The following is a 20,392-nucleotide window of genomic DNA, read 5'->3' as shown; positions in this document are numbered from 1 at the left end:
CCCCATTCTCCCCTAAAGCTTGGGGGTGAATCTCCTTAGATTTGTCTTAAGCCTTCTCTTCCAGAGCACCAGCTTAAACCGTCTCCTCAGTGGGCATAAGGGGCCTCGCATCTCCTTGAGCGTGAGTCCTTTGAGTTGGCATTAAAATTCTTACAAAAACTGAAAGTGAAATGAGGAAGACAGATTGAGCAATCCACAGAAGGGCAAACGCCAGTAAAGCCAAGGCCCAGGAGGGGCAAAGATGCACAAGGGGAGAAAGAAGAAAAGCAGGAGAGCGCTCCGGAGGGGGAGAGCCCGGGGCTGCCTCGCAGTCAATGCGGGACCTCGAGGCGCACAGATAACAGGAAATGATCCGTCCTCTGTGGTCACTCATTGTAAAGGCCCCAGCCTTCAAAGTGCAAGTCGGGGAATGGATGACTCCACGGAGTGGGAGCAGGCCCGCCTTTCTTCTTGCCTCAAGAAAGGGGGAGAAATGAAACTAGAGTGTGTTCCCATCCTCCCACAGAAGGAAAGCCCCTCGGTCCGATTCTCCAGAGATGCAAAGCTGCTGGCCGTGACCTTGCTGCTGGCCCTACTTTCCAGTGGCCTCACGCTTATCTCTTTCTACCGCGTGGCCACCCTGCAAGGGGACCTGGAAAGCCTCCGCGCAGAACTGCAGGGCCACCGCGCACCAATGCCCACCCCGACCCAGGCAGGAGCCGCGGCTCCCGCGGCCCCAGCGGGACTGAAAGTGAGTCCGGCGCCCGCACGGCAGCCCCCAGCCCCGCCGCCCCCAGCCCCGCACAGCCGCTGGGCCAATAACCTCCCTTCTCTGTTCACAGGGCATCTTTGCCGCAGCCGCTCTGGGGGAAAGCCACCCTAGCCCCGGCAGCAGGAACAGGCGTGCGCTTGAGGGGTCCCAGGAAACAGGTAGGTGGTGGGCGGGGCTGCGTGCACACAGGTGCGGAGAAAGCACCCCGGGAGCTACAGGTGCGCATAGCCTCTCCAAACCTCCAAAGTACAGACTAGGAACTTTGCCATCTCAGCCAGAGGGCTGGGGGCAGAGCGCCAGCACCCGGGGCTGCCTAGGCGGCACAGCCTGTGGGTCCTCGCAGGGGGCTGTGCGGGTAGAAGCATCCCTCCCTGGGCGCTACTTCTCTGCACTGTGTGGCGAGCACGCATGAGGCCAAGGGGAGGCAGGTTTGTCCTCCAGCGCGTAGTGCTCTCCATCCCTGCGGAAGCACAGCGACAGAGCACCTCGTCACCGCAGAGGTAGACCCGCTACCTGCATCTCCCAGAGTCCCTGGTGTTGCATGCAGGAGCCCCAGGAAGGGGCTCACTGGGCACCCCGGGATGTGAGTGCTTTTTCCTGTTTCCTTTAAGGACGATTTTGTACCCGCACACACGCACAAACACGCGGATTTAAAGATTCTCCTTCACCCAGACTTCCCCAGCAGAGCCATGCGTATGTGATCACGTCTCTTTCGTCACTTCTGCCACGCTCAGGTCCTCTGGTTCCCTTGAGCTTTTTACAGAGTTGAAGTAGACCGTCAAGGTCATCTATTCCAGTTTCTTCGTTTCCAAGATGGTAGGAAGTGTTGGCATTGATCCGCATGACGGTTTCACGGATCTGGGCACTGCTTCCCTGCTGTGTCGAGGGGACATATTTGAACACCTGGAAGGTGCCAGGCAGGTGTGGCCCTGGGTAGGCTTTTCACCCAATTTCACGTCACCTTCAGAGCAGCTGTCTGGGGGCCACAGAGCACTGTCCCCCTGTGTGTGCACTTTACTTCAGGAGAGAAGCCTGTGACCCCGGAGAGGGGAACAGGTGTCCTGCGCACACGCCAAGTGCTGACTCGAAGCGGTTTTTAACCACGTGCCGTGTTTACTGAAAATTCCTCCTCATCTCAGATAATCCTTTTTGTATCTGATTAGCATGTCTTTGGGCTATTTAACAATTGGCTTTAAACATTTTTTTAAACTAGGAAACTCATTGTTTTAACGTTTTTGTATTTTGTATTTATCATCTATACTTTCTACATAAAATAAGAGCATGTAATGCTATGATAGCTTAAATGCTTGTCAAAGTGAAAAAAAATCTATTTCTAGTCATTCTCACATCTGTATTAAGTTGTATAATTTTAATGTGACCATTTTCTTTTTTGGCTATAATAGAACATGTAAAATTTTGTGCATATCTTTCATTTCTGAGGAATTATATATTCAATATAAATTTTGCAACGTGAATTTCTGAGCTTAACAGACTGGACATGCTACTTATTGTCACAGCATTTCCAAAATGAGTTATAAGTGTATGCATACAAAAATGTGCTGTACCATTTTTCCACGTTATTGCTAGCATTTTGTCTTTAAATATTTGTTTTGGCTAATTTAGTAGTTGTAACATAGAATCTCAAATTTACTTTAATGTGTTGCTTATTTATAATAATAATGAATATCATTCTGTATATTTTCATTACTTCTAACTAGATGTTTTGCTAATTTTTAATTCTAATTTCCCACCACCCTAATATTTTTATGATTTTGTATAAACTCTGAGGCATTATTGATCAAAACTGTGATGTAAATATCTTCACATAATTTTGCTGCTCTTTTAACATATGTATATAAGATTTTGCATCTGTTAATGAGGTCATCTGTTCCTTTTGATTTTAGAGAAAATCTAAGTAAGCTAAATGTGTATGTGTTCATAATCTCTTGTTTTGCTCTATTTACTAATACTTTGGACTCGTTCATAGTTTAGTGTTTTGTTTTGTTTTTTGGTTTTAACACATTAATCCTTCTAGCATTTATTTTGGTGAATCATCTCACGCTGGCATTTACTTCCTCCTCTCTCCTCTTTTCTCTTCCAGACCGCTACCTTATCCCAATGTAGTAGATGTTTATATTTAACTCCTTTGTGTTGGGAAAGTTACTGGAATGTGTTCAGTTCCTCATACAATTGAAACTGAGTCTTTTTTTAATCATTGATTTATTCTATTTGTCTGCTATAAATAAGCCATGTTGAGTAATTTTGTATTATAGTGGGCTTCAATATCTAGTAAGGTCAGGATTCTTCAGTCATTTTTAATCTTCTCTGCTACCATTCCACTGCTTCTAAATTTATCCTTCTAAAGAGGACATACTCATTTCTACATATTTAAGAATAATGGATTTAAACATAGCTTCCTGAGTCACTTTGCCAAGATTTATCATATTAGATTTTAAAATTTCCTTCCATTTGCATATTTTTAATTATTTCTGGTTTTTGGGCATCCCCAAATTGTAGGTTGAAAAGTGTTGTGGTATTGGTTTTTTGTTTGGGGCTCCCCCACCCTCGAATAACTTGCAATTTGTAGCAAGTTTGGAGAATAAGAGAAGACTCTAACAAAGTGAACCAAAAAAATGACCCCCATTTCTGCAGCCCAAATGCAGTCACCATCACTATTACCATGATTTACCTTAGACTTTTTCTAACATTCGTAGAGCCAAGGTGGAGGGTTTGAGGGCAAGACTCTCAGGGACAGGTGAAAGCTGCTGTCACTTGTCAGGGCACTTCACCTGCATTGTTCTACATAGTAAGCTTTTTCAGAGGAAGTACCAGTTCAGAATTAATGTCTCTATTCCCAAGAGAAATGGCTGCAATACAAGGGCTTTTTGTTGTTTGTTCAGAAAGGTCTTGGTTTGGGATTGAGAAAATGCATGCAGCTTAAATCTGTGCTTCTTTTTGATTTTGTCTACACTCCAGTTGTTCTGGTTTTTTTAAGACTAAGTGTGGGCTGTCCTTTGGCTTTCAGAGGGCTCACTTATCCTGGTTTATCAACTGTCCCCAGGTTTTTTCAGAACCACTGACGTTTCTATTGAAGTTTATGAAACAGTAGGTGTGGATGTGATGGTTAGCCCACAGCCCATCCTCCCGGTCCTCCCAAGGACATTGCTGCTTTTACTTAATTGGAAAGCTTAGCTTTTTGGCTTGAATTTTGTTTCTTAATTATTGTGTGTTCCATATTAAAGTTTTATTAAGCTTAATATGCTTCAAAAGATCATTCTGATTATAGTATAACAAACAGAAATGCGGGGAAATCCAGGATTAAAAAAAAATGTCCAAGTAGCTCATCTTAGCCAATCACTGTTAAGCCCATAAATGTGTTTGGAGATATTCCCAATTAAAAAAAATTAAAGCAATTGGCTTCAGAAATGTTATATAATACAATTTCTGTACAAATGGAGTTTTGATAATCTGGGTTTTAAAAACTCACCTAAGGGCAGTTTTCATTTTAGGATCCTAAGGATAAGCATCTTCAGACTTCTTCAAGAAAGTGAATTCTTTCAAATAAGTTGCTACTGAACAATAACAGTTGTTGCTCAGTAACGTTGCAAGTAATGTTTGCATTTCCTCCCTCATTATTCAATAGAAAATTTAAGAACTATTGAAAATATGTGCATTTTAGATAAAATAAACAATAATTTTGTCTTTATCATTTTTATAGTTTTCATCAATGTTTTACTGTTACAATTGAGATAACAAGAATACAAAGAAATAGAAATGAAAAGATTGCCCATTTTTCAAAATTTTACAATAATTTGGAAGATAGCCAAATTTATTTTTCCCCATGTTTACCTTAGATCAGTTATTTTCAAGTTACAGAAAAGTTGCATGAACATGACAGAGTGGGCGTACCTGCATCCATCTTCCCCTAGCATTACCACCTTCCATGAGCGTGGCCCCATGGCACAAGGCAGGCACCAACATGGGACTCCACTACTAACCAAACTCAAGGCCTTCTTTTTTGGATTTTGGGATTCATCATGGATGGATTTCTTTTTTTAATGTTTCAGGGTGAATCAAGGATACTACTTTACGGTTAACATTTTTTAAGGTGAGAATTTCAAGTATAGTGCACATAATTAACACCTAGTATTGTAACATAAGCATTTCTCTCAGATCAGCTTTTTTAATTGTGAGAAGTGAAGATATCAGTGTTATTTTTGAGTTTCCTTTCTTGAACTCCTAGTCCCACTCATTCACAAGGGAAGGTGAGCTACCTGGCAGGTCCTCGGTGTTTCTTGTTTACTGGTATTTCTGGCTAAACTGTGACTTGTGAGGCAGGTCTAAGGGTTTAAAGTATGAAATGCAGAAGTCCATTGCTAACTTGGCAAAATCAGGCCAGTTGGAGCCTCTTACCCAGCAAGGACGCGCTCTTCCTAGAACCGCTGGCTGGTCTCAGGCAATGTTTGACCGCAGTCTTTCTTAAGTGTAATTTTTCTTTTCCCCTCTTCAATAGTGAGACTTTTTTTTTTCTCTTCAGTGTTGCAAGAGTTGGCTTCTTTTCAATTTCCAAAGTAGTGTTTAAAAGAGCAACCTGATAACCAAACCTTTGAACCCTGTTCCTATTAAGCCTAAAGTCTGGGGAAAGGGAAGATCCAGGAAACAAGCCCATCAGTGCAGCCAAATGTGACACTGAGTCTCTCACAGATTCTTATATTGCAGTGAGGTGGAGATAGAGAAAAATAAACCATACATATAATTGTTGAGTAAATTGTAACACTAGAAAATGGCAAATACATTGAAAAAGTGAAAATGTTAAGACAGTGTTATAAAGTTCGATGCTTCTTTGTACTTTCAACTTCTTTTTAAATACCTATTCATGTCTGCAAAATAAAATGAATTCATAGTGTTGAAAGATAAATGGTTCTTAATAATTTTACACAGAGGGACAATATTAGCTTTAATATTTAAATATTGCTGTTGTAATTCAGCTCCTACTTAAAAAACTGCTTTGGGGCAGCTGCATTTTTGTCACGAGTTTTGCGGGACATTGCAGTTCTGAAGAGTTAGAGACAGCATTTCCTCCAGACAGATTCCCACTGTTTGAGCAAATGTCTGGTGCAGGCCCTCCAGAGCATGTGGGGAAGGAGGGAGGGAGGAACCCAGGTTGTACAGCACTTCCACCTGCTGACCGTGTGCCAGGCTCCCAGGTGTTTTCGCCTCTTACCCCTCAGAGCTGACTTGCTGAACACTGCTGTCTTCATTTTAGAGGAGAACACAGAAACCCAGAGCAGGTCAATCTTTAATCTCAGCCAGCTACTATAGGTGGAGAATTAAAGCCTTCCTCACTCCGCTGCCCATTGTGATGCCTCTAAGGACTGTCATAGGGGAGTGTCAGCCACAGGAACCATACTGTCCCTATGGCTCAGGTGTGGCTACCTTTGTTCCTCAAGATCAGTAAAAGAATCCACAGAGGAGATCAAAATTCTCCCCTGCAAAATGATTAGATTAGCATATAAATAAGTCAGAAGTTCCACGTCTGTATAAGGAAGTTGTAATTTTGGATGTTCCATTTCCACCTTTAAATAAGGAGGGAAATTCCTAAACAGAGTTTTTAATGATATCAACCTTAAGAGTTTCCTTTAACAGCCTCAGAGTAGTACACAAGTATTACCCCATTATGCAGAGTTTTAAATGTCAGAAATTTTCAGCTTGATACCAAGGCAAGCATCCCCATCACATCCACTTGGTAGAAAGCACACGGAGAAGCATGTGTTTCTAAAATATGAAGGTTTTGCTGAAGAGTATTTTCTTCAATTAAAACCTGCAAGCTTAGGGTTAGGGTCCATGTTTTTCATGCATACTTACTGCTTTTCTTTTATCTCAGAATACATCCCACAGAACCTGTTCTTCCTTGGCTTTACCCAAGGCCTTTCTCTTTCTTCATTTAAGAGAGTCGTTATTTACTGCTCTGGATGTCATCTGAAATAGTCCACCTGTGATTTGGGATGTGAATTGACATTCCCCAGAAGCCTCACTGACAATTCAGTGTCACAAAGTCCTTACATTTTATTTTTAAACAATGTTCCCTCTTTCTCTCTTCTGTCCAAAGGATTTTGCCAAAAATACTTGACTTTGGCTCCCAAGTTAAACAAAAAGGACTTAAATTCTTGTCTGGTCACTTTATCTCTGAGGTCCTGAACAAGACATGTACACTTTCTAAACCTTAGTTTAAGATACCTAGTTTTTAGGGTTCTTGGGAGGATTCAAGGATGTAGAGTAGGCTAAGCCTTCGTGTATTTCCAGTAGCAGTGAGTCATTATTTAATGTTGGTTTTATGATTCAACAAATGATGTTTCAAAGTGATCTGATAAGTTTAGCTGTTTTATTTATTTGGCTAACTTGAAAAACAAAATAACCAAGTATGTTTTCGATGTAGCTGTTATTTCAAAGCAACTTTGATTCCACTCCACAATGACACGCTTGCTGTGCCTCCACAGTATGAAGCTTTGCAAAAGTGTCATGAATTTCCAGCACAGATATTAAAGTGAATGGGTCAATTTCATAAAGTGACTTAAGACTAAGATCACACAAGTAATGCAAGAGGTGTGTTTGATTTAGCCTCCCCGGGAGACCGAGTCTGTGGCTTTGTATCTTTAGTCATCTTAGCTCCCTTGTCATTCCTACTCAAGTAATTAAAATGATGAATTTTTGCTTTTCAGTTACTCAAGACTGCTTGCAACTGATTGCAGACAGCGACACACCAACGATTCGTAAAGGTAAAGGGATAGCCCAGTAGTGTCTGCCGTGACTAAGTCCAGTACAATCACACTTGAAAGTTCCCAGCTTAGAGACTGTATTTCAACAGCATCTCAAGACAGCCACTTTGAAATTCTTATAGTCACACATAATATAATTCACTTACATTCAAAGTGAATGGGGAATTATATTTGCACTAGTAATTATCTAGTAAACAGAATGCCTTAGAAGCACTGATACTTAGATGGTGTAAATCATTAGACTATCCTACAACTAAATATTAAAATCAAAAGTAACTTTATTATTTGGAAATCACTTCTGTTTCTATAATGATGGAAGACCAAGCTCACAAATAATAATTTTACTATGTGTGGTAGTGGAAATCCCAATAGATGAAAATGGAAATAGGATTAACATTCTATAAAATATATTTTTGTGAAAACTCTCTAATGTCAAATACATGCTTAGTAGTTTACCATTTTCTCTTAGGTGTAGAGTGTTTTAAACTTTCACTTATTTGAAGTTTTTGTTTGCTTTAATTCTAGAGAAGTATTTTTGTAATAGTGGCCAAAAACAAGGTCATGGAGAATGACCTTTTAGCATCATCTGCCAAAATGTGTGACCCAGAATACTAATCCAGAGAAGTGGCCCCTGACACAGGGTTTTACAGTAAGTTTGGAAACATAGCATCCCGTATTTACTTCCCTTTGGGATTCACAAGGCACATTAACAAATCATTGAGTCCAAGAAGTCCTGCTCTGAAAAGTAACTGTTTGACCTGTGGAATCCTGTTCGCTGCACACTCCTGTGACCTGGCTGCACTGATATGAACTATTTCCTGTTTCCCGAGAAAAGGACCAAAAGTACAATTTAAAAAAAAAGAAAAATTTACACATTTGGCTAAAAACCCCAAACACAAAACACCCCCAAACGCAAAGCAAAACAGTCACACTCCTGCAGAAAGCCACAGTGTCTGCTCAGGTGTGGTCCTGCCCTTTAGTGATGGCTTCCCACCACTCCAGCATGCCAGGGCCACCCTGGAGAGCACAGAGCTTCCCCCCTCTGCGGGGGGCCTGGGGCTGGGTGTGCAGGGCCTTCCAGAGGCAGCGTTCATTTTGTGAAGAAACACTGTGCCCAGTGACCTGTCCCCCCTGCACAGGCCCACAAGACTTTCTGGAAGAGATAGTCTATTGTTAAGTGACTGCGTCACATAGCATCTCAAGTCTGCAGATGACCATGTTACCCAGGCCACAGGCAAGGGGGTTTCAAGGAGAAGGGTGTTCTCATCTATTACTTTGAATCTCTTATAATTGCTATGTCTTTATCTTAGCTTTGCATTGCTATGACAATAAGCCCCCCTCCCCATCCCCAAAGAAAAAGAAAAAAAAAAAACTTGAAAGCAGAAAGATTCTTTGTCCTGTGGTTTCAGAGGTTTCCATCCCTGGTCAGCAGCTTTGTTGGCAGAAGGGTGTGGTGGAGGGGCTTAGGACAGCTGGGAGGCAGGGGTGGAGATAGGGATCAGGGACAAGGCATACCCTTCCTGCACGTCCTCAGTGACCCACGTCCTCAGCTAGCCTCCAGTCTCCACCTAAATCATGAATCATCAGATGGATCGGTCCATTGACAAGTTCAGAGCCCTGATGGTCCACTCTCTTCCCCAGAGCTTCACCCCAGAACACTGTCACACAGGGGACCAAGTCTTCAGCTCATGAAACTTTGGGGGACCACTCATCCACAACACCCCATACTTTTCAGGGGAAAAGGAGGCTGCACAAATCAGCAAAAGGCAAGAGGGGCTATGTAGTGTAGACCAAGGTCTTTTGTTTGTTTTTCCCAGAATTTTAATTTAATTTTTAAATACCTAGCACATAAATAAATTCAATAAATGAAAAAGCACAGAAGTGTGGATTGAAAATTCTTGCTCCTCTTTCAATCTGTTTCCATCCACTTCCACTTACCACATTTTTTTTCTTGTGTAGACTTCAACCCTCTCTGTAGGTAAACAAAGAAATTAGAATATAGTTCTGATTCCCCATTCTGTAAACTAAACATAATGTTCTGTACTTGTAACACACAGCGTTTGAAAACAAAATTATAACCAATTTTCTTTACTTAGCAATGCATATTGCAGTTATTATGTCTATAAGTAGACAATTTTCTTCACTGTTTAAAAAAAAGCTTCTCAGTATGACATTGTATGAAGATAATGTATTCAACCAGTTCCCTACCAATAGACATAGTGGCAATCTTTTGCAATGATTATGCATCAAGGAATAACTATGTACATGCCTCAATTCTCCTGTGTCAGTCTATATATATATATATATATATATATATGAGATACTTTGAGTTTGCACAGTTATTTTCAAGTGGTTCTGATTTTCCAGTGGTTACTGAGTGTTGTGCTACCATAGGGAACTGAAGAACTTCTGGTAAAGAATCAGTATCTCTTAATTTGATTTCCTTTACTATGACACACATGGGTTCCTTTTTGTATACTTTTAGACCAATTGGTATTTCTGTCTTTATATTCTTGTGATTTTTCATTTTATTTCAGTTTCCTTTTCTGTGAGTTTCTTGTTTCTATTCTTCCCATTTTTCTGTTGGGCTGCTGGTCATTTATAAGTGGATTTCTATAGGATCTTTATCTGATAAACACTAGTTGTTCAAATTATAAATTACAAGCATTTTCTATCTCAATATCATTTGTCCTCCAATTTTTTATAACAGTGGAATTATTTTGTCTATGGAATTTATCAGGGTTTTCTAAATGAGTCTGGAGTTAGAGTTGCGATTTGAAAGGCATCCCACTCTTCAGAGACACCCACAAAGACTCCCTAGTTCCTTCTAATGACTTCATTTTTTATAATGTAATATTTCATCTATTTGATCTTTATCCTGGCATAAAAGGTAAGGTATGCAACCAGTGTGTTTTACCCAGACAGCTATGCATTGTGCCAGAAATTCATATTAAATAGCTCATTGTTCTAACATTGCTTAACAATGTTGTTTATATTAAATTTCTATGTTTGAGTCAATTTGTTTTATTTCAACATTTATTTATTTTACTTTTCTATTATGTTGATTTATCTCTATTCAAGACCCAAAAAATGTAATTTGTGTTATTTGGACTTTATATTGCCATCTGGCCAGTCATTTTTTCCCCTCATTTTAAAGAATTTCTTGTTCTTATTTCTAATTAACAGTAGAATTAGCTTATCTGTTTATAAAGGAAAAGGTCTAATATTTTTGTTGCATCTCATTATATTTATAAATTATGGAATATTCTGTCATGATAACAAGTCCTAGTCAGATCCTGCCAGAGAACATGATATATTTTTACATTTGTTCAGTCTTCTTCCATCTCCTTCACTGTGTTTGGAATTTTCTTCTTGTGGATGCTGTATATATCTTGTTAATAGTTTTACATGCCAGTTTTATCCTTTCAGATTCTGTTACAGACAGGGGGTATTTTCTTTCATTCAGTCTTCTAGCTGATTATTTTATAAAGTCTTTGAGAGTTCCATTATGTCTTTTCAATATAGAGTTGAAATGCTTTATTTTTTTTAAACTTCTGAGTCACATTTATTCCTTTAATCATTAGGCAATTTACTATGTTCCCTTTAATTCTAGGGACATAATAGTGAAGATGTTAGAACTGGTCCCTGCCCTGAAGAGCCTGATAGTCTAATGAGGCAGACTGACAATCATTTGATTTTATGAAGTGTAGAAAAATATCGGACGTGTAGGGAGAGCCAAGTGGAGGACATTTGGGTGGACAAAGTCTCATAAGAGCAAGTAATTCTGAACTTGCTACTTATTTAGAGCGCTTGGGAGTTATAAAATGTTCAAAATTTAAAATGATTAAACAACATTTAAGACAATAACATCAACTAACCAATACAGGCTGGCTATTAATAGCCAATGATAGTGTTATTTTTGTTTTAATGCACTTGTCACCTTATTTCTTGATGCTGTCATTAATATGTGACAAGCATTACAGAACATATTCAGTAATTTAAAGAGTAAAGGGTTTTTTTTAAAAAAAACTAGGAGAAACTGCCATTGTGGCAACATAATATTTTTTCAGTTATTCTTCCATTTTATTTTTTATTCTAATTTGTTAGGTATGACAGCAGAATGCATTACAATTCATAGTGTACATATAGAACACGATTTTTCAGATCTCTGCTAGTACACAAAACAGAGTCCCACTATTCATGTCTTCATACATGTACTTAGGGTAACGAGATGGACATTACCATCTCATTTCCACCATCTTTTCTACTCCCGTGCCCGCTCCCTTCATCTCCCTCCCCTTTGTCCTATCTAGAGTTCATCTAATCCTACCATGATCCCCCCACAAATCCCATTATAAGTCAGTATCCTTCTATCAGAGAAATCATTGTACATTTGATTTTGGGGGATTGGCTAATTTCACTTAGCATTATATTCTCCAATTCCATGCCATGATTTTATTCTCTTTCAATGCTGAATAGTATTCCATTGTGTATATATACCACAGTTTCTTTATCCATTCATTTATTGAAGGGCATCTAGGTTGGTTCCACAGTTTAGCTATTGTGAATTGTGCTGCTATAAACATTGATAGGGCTGTGTCCCTGTATTGTGCCGTTTTTAAGTCCTTTGGTTATAGACCGAGGAGAGGGATAGCTGGGTCAAATGGTGGTTCCATTCTAAGTTTTCCAAGAATTCTCCCTACCGCTTTCCATATTGGCTGCACCAATTTGCAGTCCCACCAGCAGTGTATGAGTGTACCTTTTCCCCACATCCTTGCCAACACTTATTGTTGTCTGTCTTCATAGTAGCTACCATTCTGACTGGAGTGAGATGAAATCTTGAGTAGTTTTGATATGCATTTCTCTAATTGCTAGAGATGTTCAAGATTTTTTCATATATTTGTTAATGGATTGTATATCCTCTTCTGAGAAGTGTCTGTTCAGTTCCTTGGTCTATTTACTGATTTTTTTTTTTTGGTGTTAAGATTTTGAGTTCTTTCTATATCCTAGAGATTAGTGCTCTAATATGTGTGTGGTAAAAGTTTGCTCCCAAAATATAGGCTCTCTATTCACCTCACTGTTTCTTTTGCTGAGAAGTAGCTTTTTAGTTAAAAAAAAAAAAATCAAGAATCAATAAATGATATGGATTTAAATTCTTGTGCTATAGGAGTATTATTAAGGAATTCAGGGCCTAATCTGACATAATAGGAGAAAAGTAGGCCCTAATCTCCATTAGGTGCAGTGCCTCTGGTTTAATTCCTAGGTCCTTGATCCACCCTGAGTTGAGTTTTGTGCATGGTGAGACACAGGGGTTTGATTTCATTTTGTTGCAGATGGATTTCCATTTTTCTTCAACACCAGAGGCTATCTTTTCTTCAATGTACATTTTAGCACCTTTTTCTAATATGAGAAAACTGTAGTTATGTGGATTCTTCTCTGAGTCCTCTATTCTGTACCTTTGGTCTACAAGTCTATTTTGGTGCCAATACCATGCTCTTTTTATTACTATTGCTCTGTGTATTGTTTAAGCTCTTGTATATTGATGCCACCTGCTTCACTCTTATTGCTAAGGATTGCTTTAGCTATTTCTATGTGGAATGTCATTGGGATTTTAATTAGTATTGTATTAAATCTGTATAGTGCTGTTGGTAGTATGGTCATTTTGACAATATTAATTCTGCTTATCCAAAAACAAGGTAGATCTTTCCATCTTCTAAGGTCTTCTTTAATTTCTTTCTTTAGTGTTATGTAGTTTTCATTGTAGAGGTCTTTCACCTCTTTTGTTGATTCCCAAGCATTTTTTTTTTTTTGAGGCTATTGAAAGTGGTTTTTTCCCCTCGTTTCCCTTTCAGAGGATTTGTCACTGATATACAGAATTGCCTTTGATTTATAACTACTTTGCTGAATTCATTTATTAGTTGTAGAAGTTTTCTGGGGGAATTTTTGGGGTTTTCTAGGCATAAAATCAAATAATGGGAAAATAGTGCTAATTTGAATTCTTCCTTTTATATCCGTATCCCTTTAATTTCTTTCATCTGTCTAATTGCTCTGGCCAGTGTTTCAAGAACTATGTTAAGTAGAAGTAGATAAAGAGGGCATCCCTCTGTTGTTCCAGGTTTTAGAGGAAATTCTTTCAATTTTTCTCCATTTAGAATGATGGTGGCCTGGGGTTTAGCATAGATAGCTTTTACGGTGTTGAGATATGTTCCTGTTATCCCTAGTTTTTCTAGTGTTTTGAACATGAATGGGTGATATATTTTGTTGATTGCTTTTTCTGCATCTATATTGAGATGATCATATGATTCTTCTCTTTGAGTCTATTGATATGATTGATTACATTTATTGATTTCCATATGTTGAACCAACCTTGCATCCCTGGGATGAACCCCACTTGATCATGGTGCACAATCTTTTTGATCTGTTTCTGTATTTGATTTGCCAGATTGAGAATTTTTGCATCTATGTTCATAGAGGTATTTGTCTGAAGTTCTCTTTCTTTGATGTGTCTTTGTCAGGTTTTGGAATCAGGGTGGTATTTGCCTCACAGAATGAGTTTGGAAATATTCCTTCTTTTTCTATTTCCTGAAATAAATGTGAAGAATATTGGTATTAGTTCTTCCTTAAAGGTCTTGTAGAACTCAGCTGTGTATCCATCCAGTCCTGGGCTTTTCTTGGTTAGTAGGTTTCTGATGGCGTCTTCTACTTCATCGCTTAAAATGGATCTGTTTAAATTGTGTATATCATCCTCATTCAAATTGTGCAAATCTAGTGACTCTAGAAATTTGTCAATGCCTTGGATATTTTTTACTTTATTGGAGTACAAATCTTCAAAATAATTTCTAATTATCTTCTGTATTTCTGTAGTGTCTGTTGTGATATTTCCTTTTTCACCATGTTAGTAATTTGAGTTCTCTCTCCTTCTCTTAATTAGCACAGCTAAGGGGTTTGTCAGTTTTATTTATTTTTCTTTTTCCAAAGAACCAACTTGTTTTGTCAGTTTTTCCAGTTGATTCTTTTGTTTTCATTTCATTGAATTCAGCTCCGATTTAAATTATTTCCTTCTTCTACTGCTTTTGGTATTGATTTGTTCTTTTTCTAGGGCTTTGTGAAGTCATGTGAAGTAGTTTGTTTGTTGCCTTTTTCTTCTTTTAAGGAATGAGCTCCATGCAGTGAGCCTTCCTCTTAGGACTGCCTTCATAGTGTCCCAGAGATTTTGATATGCTGTATCTGTTCTCATTCACCTCTAAGAATTTTTTACTCTCCTCCTTGATGTCTTCTGCAACCCACTGTTCATTAAGTAGCATATTATTTAGTCTCCAGGTGTTGGAGTAGCTTTTTTATCATTGATTTCGAATTTCATTCCATTGTGATCTGATAGAAAACAAACATAAAACAGCAGAGATAATACCTTGCAAAGAGTGGCTTTGTGGCATAGTATATGTATGGTCTTTTTTAGAGAAGGATCCATGTGCTGCTGAGAAGAAAGTGTACTTGCCTGTTGAAGGATGAAATATTCTATATATGTCAGTTAAGTCTAAGTTATTGATTGTATGATTGAGTTCTATAGTTTAGCTATTGTTTGGAAGATCTATCCAGTGGTGTGTGTATTAGAGTTACTGGGAATTATTGTGTTGTGGTCTATTTGACTCTTGAACTTGAGTTTGTTTGATGAATGTAGATGCTCCATTGTTCAGAGCATATGTATTTATAATTGTCAAGTATTGGTGTTTGGTTCCCTTGAGCAGTATGTAGTGTCCTTCTTTATCCCTTTTGATAAACTTTGGCTTGAAGTCTACTTCATTTGATATGAGGATGGAAACCCCTGCTTGCTTCCTCATCCATGTGAGTGGTATGATTTTCCCCAACCTTTCACCATCATTCTGTGGATGTCTGTTCCTCTGACATGGGTCTCTTGGAGGCAGCATATTGTTGGATTTTTTTTTAATCCAATATGCCAGTCTGTCTTTTAATTGGTGAATTTAGGCCATTAACATTAAGGGTTATTATTCAGACATGATTTGTATTCCCGGCCATTTTTGTTTATTTATTTTTTTTTGTATTTAACTTGACTCGGTTTCTCTGTTGATTAGTTTTCCCTTTAGTGTAATACCTCCCCCTCTGCCGATTTTCTTCCTTGTTTTTCATTTCTTCTTCATGGAATATTTTGCTGAGGATGTTCTGTATTGCAAGCTTTTCTAGGCTCTGTCAGGTGTGTGCTGGTCGCTGGAGGAGGCCCTGTCTGAAATATTTTATTTTTCATTTATATTTCCTAAGTATGACTTTCTCCAAAATTTTATGCTTAACTTTCTTAAAGTAATTGGTTTCATGTGTGCCCATGTTCACAGAACACAGCTGGACTTTACTTTTTGATCTCATCTTAAAATGAGGCTCATCTGCTGGGTGATATAATCATATTCACATTTACTAATTTGAGAAATTTGGTTTGATTTTATTCATCATATGCTGATACATTGCAGTTTTACACCTTGAGAATTTATATTTTATGGTTTGAACCGGTTGCCTACTATGTCGACTATTTGCCATCTTTCTCTTAGTGTGGATCCCTAGTATTTATAACTATATCCGTCTACTGAAGCCAGACACACATAATATAAAACCAAGGTGCATACTCATTAGCGTTTAGCACACTCAGTGTTTTGTGACCAGCTCTCTCCTGCTCATTTCATCAGTCCAAGAGAAAACCCTGCGTCCGTCAGCCGTGGGTGCCATTTCTCCACCTCTCCACCCTCTGGAGCCCCACTCAGCTCTGTCTCTATGGTTATTCACATAAACGTGATCATGGCATGTGTGGCTTTTAGCATCGGCTTCTTTTGCTTAGAATGACGTTTGCAGGTTTGTCCATGTTGTAGTCCATATTTGTACTTTGTTCCTCTTGATGAATAATGGGTGAATGATGTTCCATTATAGGTGAGCCATAATTTGTCCATCCATCCATTGATGGCTATTCTGACTATTGTGAATAGTGATCCTATGGCAATTGAGTAAAATAGCTATTTCAGCACCTTTGTCTCTTATGACAATTTTTGGCTTACTTTGTATCTTGTTTGATATCAGTATAGCTACCCCAGAAATATTTGGCTACTATTTGCAAAATGCACAATTTCCATTGTTTAATTTTTTGACCTATTTGTGTTTTGGAATCTAAAGTGAATCCCATGTGATCCATTTGTAATGGATCAAATTTCTTTAATCTATCTCGCCAATCAATTTTAATTGAAAATTTAACCCATTTAAAGTGATGACTAATGAGGAAAGAGTAATTCTGTCATTCTGATGTTTCATAATTATGTTTTGCTTTTCAGTTCCTTCATTACTTTGTCTTTAGTGTTAATAGACATTTACATCTATGCCATTTGTATTCTTCCTAATTACCTTCCCTGCATTTCTTACTTAGTTCTTACTCTGGGCAATTTTAATAAGCACCCTAAATTTATAACAACCTTGTTTGAATTCATTATAACTTCTCTTTATGTCACCAATGTCACAAAAATCCATGCTTATATATTATGTGTTAACATAATTATTGTTCTATGTATTTGTCTTTTAAACCACATAGGAAACAAAATGAGAAATTACAAACTAAAACCACAACAATGGTTTTTCTATTTATCCATACAGTACCTTTATCTATGTTCTTGTTTCTTCATGTATCTTCAGATTTCTAACTAGCATCCTTTTATTTCAATCTGAAGTCGTCTGTTGAACACTTGTTTTAGGGTAGGTCTACTGCTGATGAGCTACCATGTTTTTATGTATGAAGGAGCATTCTTATCCTTTACATTTGAAGGATATTTTGCAAATCTAGAATACTAGGCTGACAGTTGCTCCAGAAGCACTGTGACCACGTTTTCTAGTTGCCTTTGGTCTCCATGTTTTTTTTATGAGACTTTAGCTGTCAATCTTATTCAACATAGCTTGTGCTTGAAAGATTGCTTCTCTTTGGTATCTTTCAAGATACCCTCCTTTGTCTTTCAATAGCCTGATTATAATGAGTCTTGGTGTGGATACCTTTGTGTTTATCCTGCTTAGAGTGTTATGATTTACGATTTCGTTCAAATTTGGGAATAGTTTAGCCATTTTTTCTCTATATATTTTTCCCCTCTGTGACTACCGTAATGCATATGTTAGTCTGCTTAATGGTGTCTTAGAATGATGTGTTGATTTTTCTTTTAAAACTTTATTGTTAGAGCCGGTTTGGTTCAAAGAAAAATGGAGAGGAAGGTATAAACATTTTAAGTCACTTGTTATCTTTGTGATATGCATTTGACTTTCCTCCATGTCTTTTCATGGCCTGAAAACTCATTTCTTTTTTGCTGCTGGATAATATTTCATTATCTAGATGGTCAACAGTTTATCCATTTACCTACTGAAGAACATCTTGCATGGTACCAAGTTTGGTTATTATGAGTTTTTAAGCCGTTATGAACATTGAAGTGCAAATTTTTGTATGAACAAAAGTTTAACTTCTTTAAGTACCAGGAAGTGTTTTTTGCTAGATTATGATAAAAATACGTTCAATTTTGTAAGAAACACTTGCATAACAGATCCACCATTTTTCTTTATCAAAAGCAACAAAGAAGAGCTCCTGTTGGCCAACTCCCTTGCTGGGTTTTGGTGTCAATATTCTGGTTTCTTGCCATTCTAAGAGATGTATAATGCTATCTCATTATTGTTTTAAATATTCATTTCTCTGAAGACATCATATGGAGTTTCTCTTTATACCATTATTTGCCATCTGTATATCTTTTTTGTGAGGGGTCTGCTAAGGGCTTGACCCATTTCTAAATCAGATTAGAATAAATTTTAAAAAGCAAATAATCGGTTGTACATGACAGCAACATGCTCTTCAATTCATTGTATACAAATGGAGCACAATTTTTCACTTCTCTGGTTGTACAAAAAGTAGGGTCATACCATTCATGCAAGCATACATGTACCTAGATAATTATATTCGTCTCATTCTACCATCTTTCCTACCCCATGTCCCCTCCCTGCTCTCCCTCCCCTTTGCCGAAACCAAAGTTCCTCCACTCATCCCCATGACTTACCAGTTGCTTTTTTTATGGTTGAATTTTAAGAATTCTTCATATTTTCTTGGGTAAGAGTTCTCAGATACATCTTTTTGGAAATATTTTCTCCAATTATGTGATGCATGATTTCATTTCCTTGACAATGTCTTTTGCAGACCAAGAAATTTTACTTCTAATGAATTTCAGTTTATTATTTTTGGGTGTGCATTTTTAGTATCATAACTAAAAAGTCATCACCAATCCCAAGACCATCTAGATTTTCTTATGAGACCTTCTCGGAGTTGTATAGCTTTGTGTTTTACACTTTGGTCTGTGATCCATCTTGAGTTAATTTTTATGAGATACGAAGTTTGGGTTATTTATTTTTTTTTTGCATATGAATGTCCAGTTGTTCAGGAGTCTTTTTTTAAAGGCTTTTATTTTTCTTCCATTGTACTACCTTGTCCTTTGTCAAAAAATCAGTTGAATTTGTATGAGTTTATATTGGGGCTCATATTGGGTTCTGATCTGTTTGTTCTCTAACACCATACTCTCTTGATAACTGCAGCTTTTCAGTAAGTCCTAAAGTCAGGTAGTATTAGTTCTCCATCTCTGCTCTTCAATAGTGCATTGGCTTTTTTGGGTCTTTTGCATCTCCACCTATTCTTTAGACTCTCTTGATACCCATAAAATACTTAGCTAGAATTTTGATTGGGACTGAATTTATATATTATGTTGGGAAGAACCAACATCTTGACAATACTGAGTTCTCTTGTCTATGACCATAGAATATTTGCGCATTTAGCTTCTCTTTGACTCATTTCAGTTTTGTAGATTTACTTATATTGGTTTTATACATTTATATTACACACAAGGATTTCATTTGAGTGCTAATGTTAATGGCATTTTTTTTTAATTTCACATCCACTTGTTCATGACTGGTATATAGGAAGACAATTTAAAATTAATTCTATATCCTGGATTCATATAATCATGAGTTTTCATTACTTTCTTTCTTCCTCTTGGATAACTTAAATTCTGATTTTGCATGGCCTGCTCAAGTCTGGTTTAACCCCTTCAGTGGTGGCTTTTATTTCCGTAGTTTTACATTACCCTCCAAAATTTCTATTTGGCTTCTTTCAATACTTTTGACCTTTCAGTCAAAATCATCTAATTATTTGTAAATCATTATCCTCATTTTCTGAAGTTGTTTATCCATGGTTTTCCTTAGCCATTTCAGAGATTTGAAGACTTCACCTTGTGAGTTCCACATTTGGGCATTCTTAGGGATTTGTTTGTCAATTTTTCATCCTGTGATTGCTCCATAATTTTCCTCTTTCTTTGTATGTTGAAAATTGATCCACTTCAACATCAGACAGGGTTATTCTGGAAATCAGACACCATCACCCCTGACATCTGCAGAGTTTTCTGTTGTTTATTGTTGTGAGCTGAAGTTGTTCATTTGTTTATTAACTTTTTAAAAATATTTTGCACAAAGACTATTCCTTGTCCTGTGTGGCTGTGGAATCTGATTCCTTAGATTTGCAGTCAGTCTGATAGATATTTCCTTCTCTTTACACCAACCCTGATGAAGATTCTTAAAACAATAGAAACCAAAAATAAAGTTTAAATAGGTTTCTTATTTGCAGATTGACTCTATCAATGCCTGGATCTTTCAATAATCTTAGTCAGGTTGCCTGCAGTTCTGCCTTGGTCTTCACCTCCTGCTGGCACAGAGCCCAAAGATAAGCCTGAGGGGCAAGACTGGTGCCTCTCAGCCCATTTTTGAGGATGCCTCTGGTCCTGTCATGCTCAATTGCACTCCAAATTCTGAG

General features: G+C 37.8%; 1 protein-coding gene across 2 annotated transcripts in view; it reads left to right on the top strand.

Annotated features, from left to right (window-relative positions):
* Nucleotides 1-338: 338 nt before the first annotated feature.
* The window catches only part of Tnfsf13b (TNF superfamily member 13b), a 33,021-nt gene continuing 12,967 nt past the window's right edge, over nt 339-20,392 (top strand). Inside the window, exons 1-3 of one of the 2 annotated variants that reach the window (XM_026400174.2) lie at nt 339-730; nt 822-909; nt 7,471-7,527. In XM_026400174.2, coding sequence (XP_026255959.2) covers nt 410-730; nt 822-909; nt 7,471-7,527 — 466 coding nt within the window. In that variant the 5' untranslated portion in view covers nt 339-409. The remainder of the gene's footprint in view (nt 731-821; nt 910-7,470; nt 7,528-20,392) is intronic. The other variant, XM_026400181.2, reaches the window with a different exon arrangement.

Source organism: Urocitellus parryii, chromosome 2 (genome assembly GCF_045843805.1).
Source record: "Urocitellus parryii isolate mUroPar1 chromosome 2, mUroPar1.hap1, whole genome shotgun sequence".
Lineage (NCBI taxonomy): Eukaryota > Metazoa > Chordata > Mammalia > Rodentia > Sciuridae > Urocitellus > Urocitellus parryii.
Note: the sequence above shows the minus strand (reverse complement) of the source record. Positions and strands in the feature narration are given on the sequence as shown.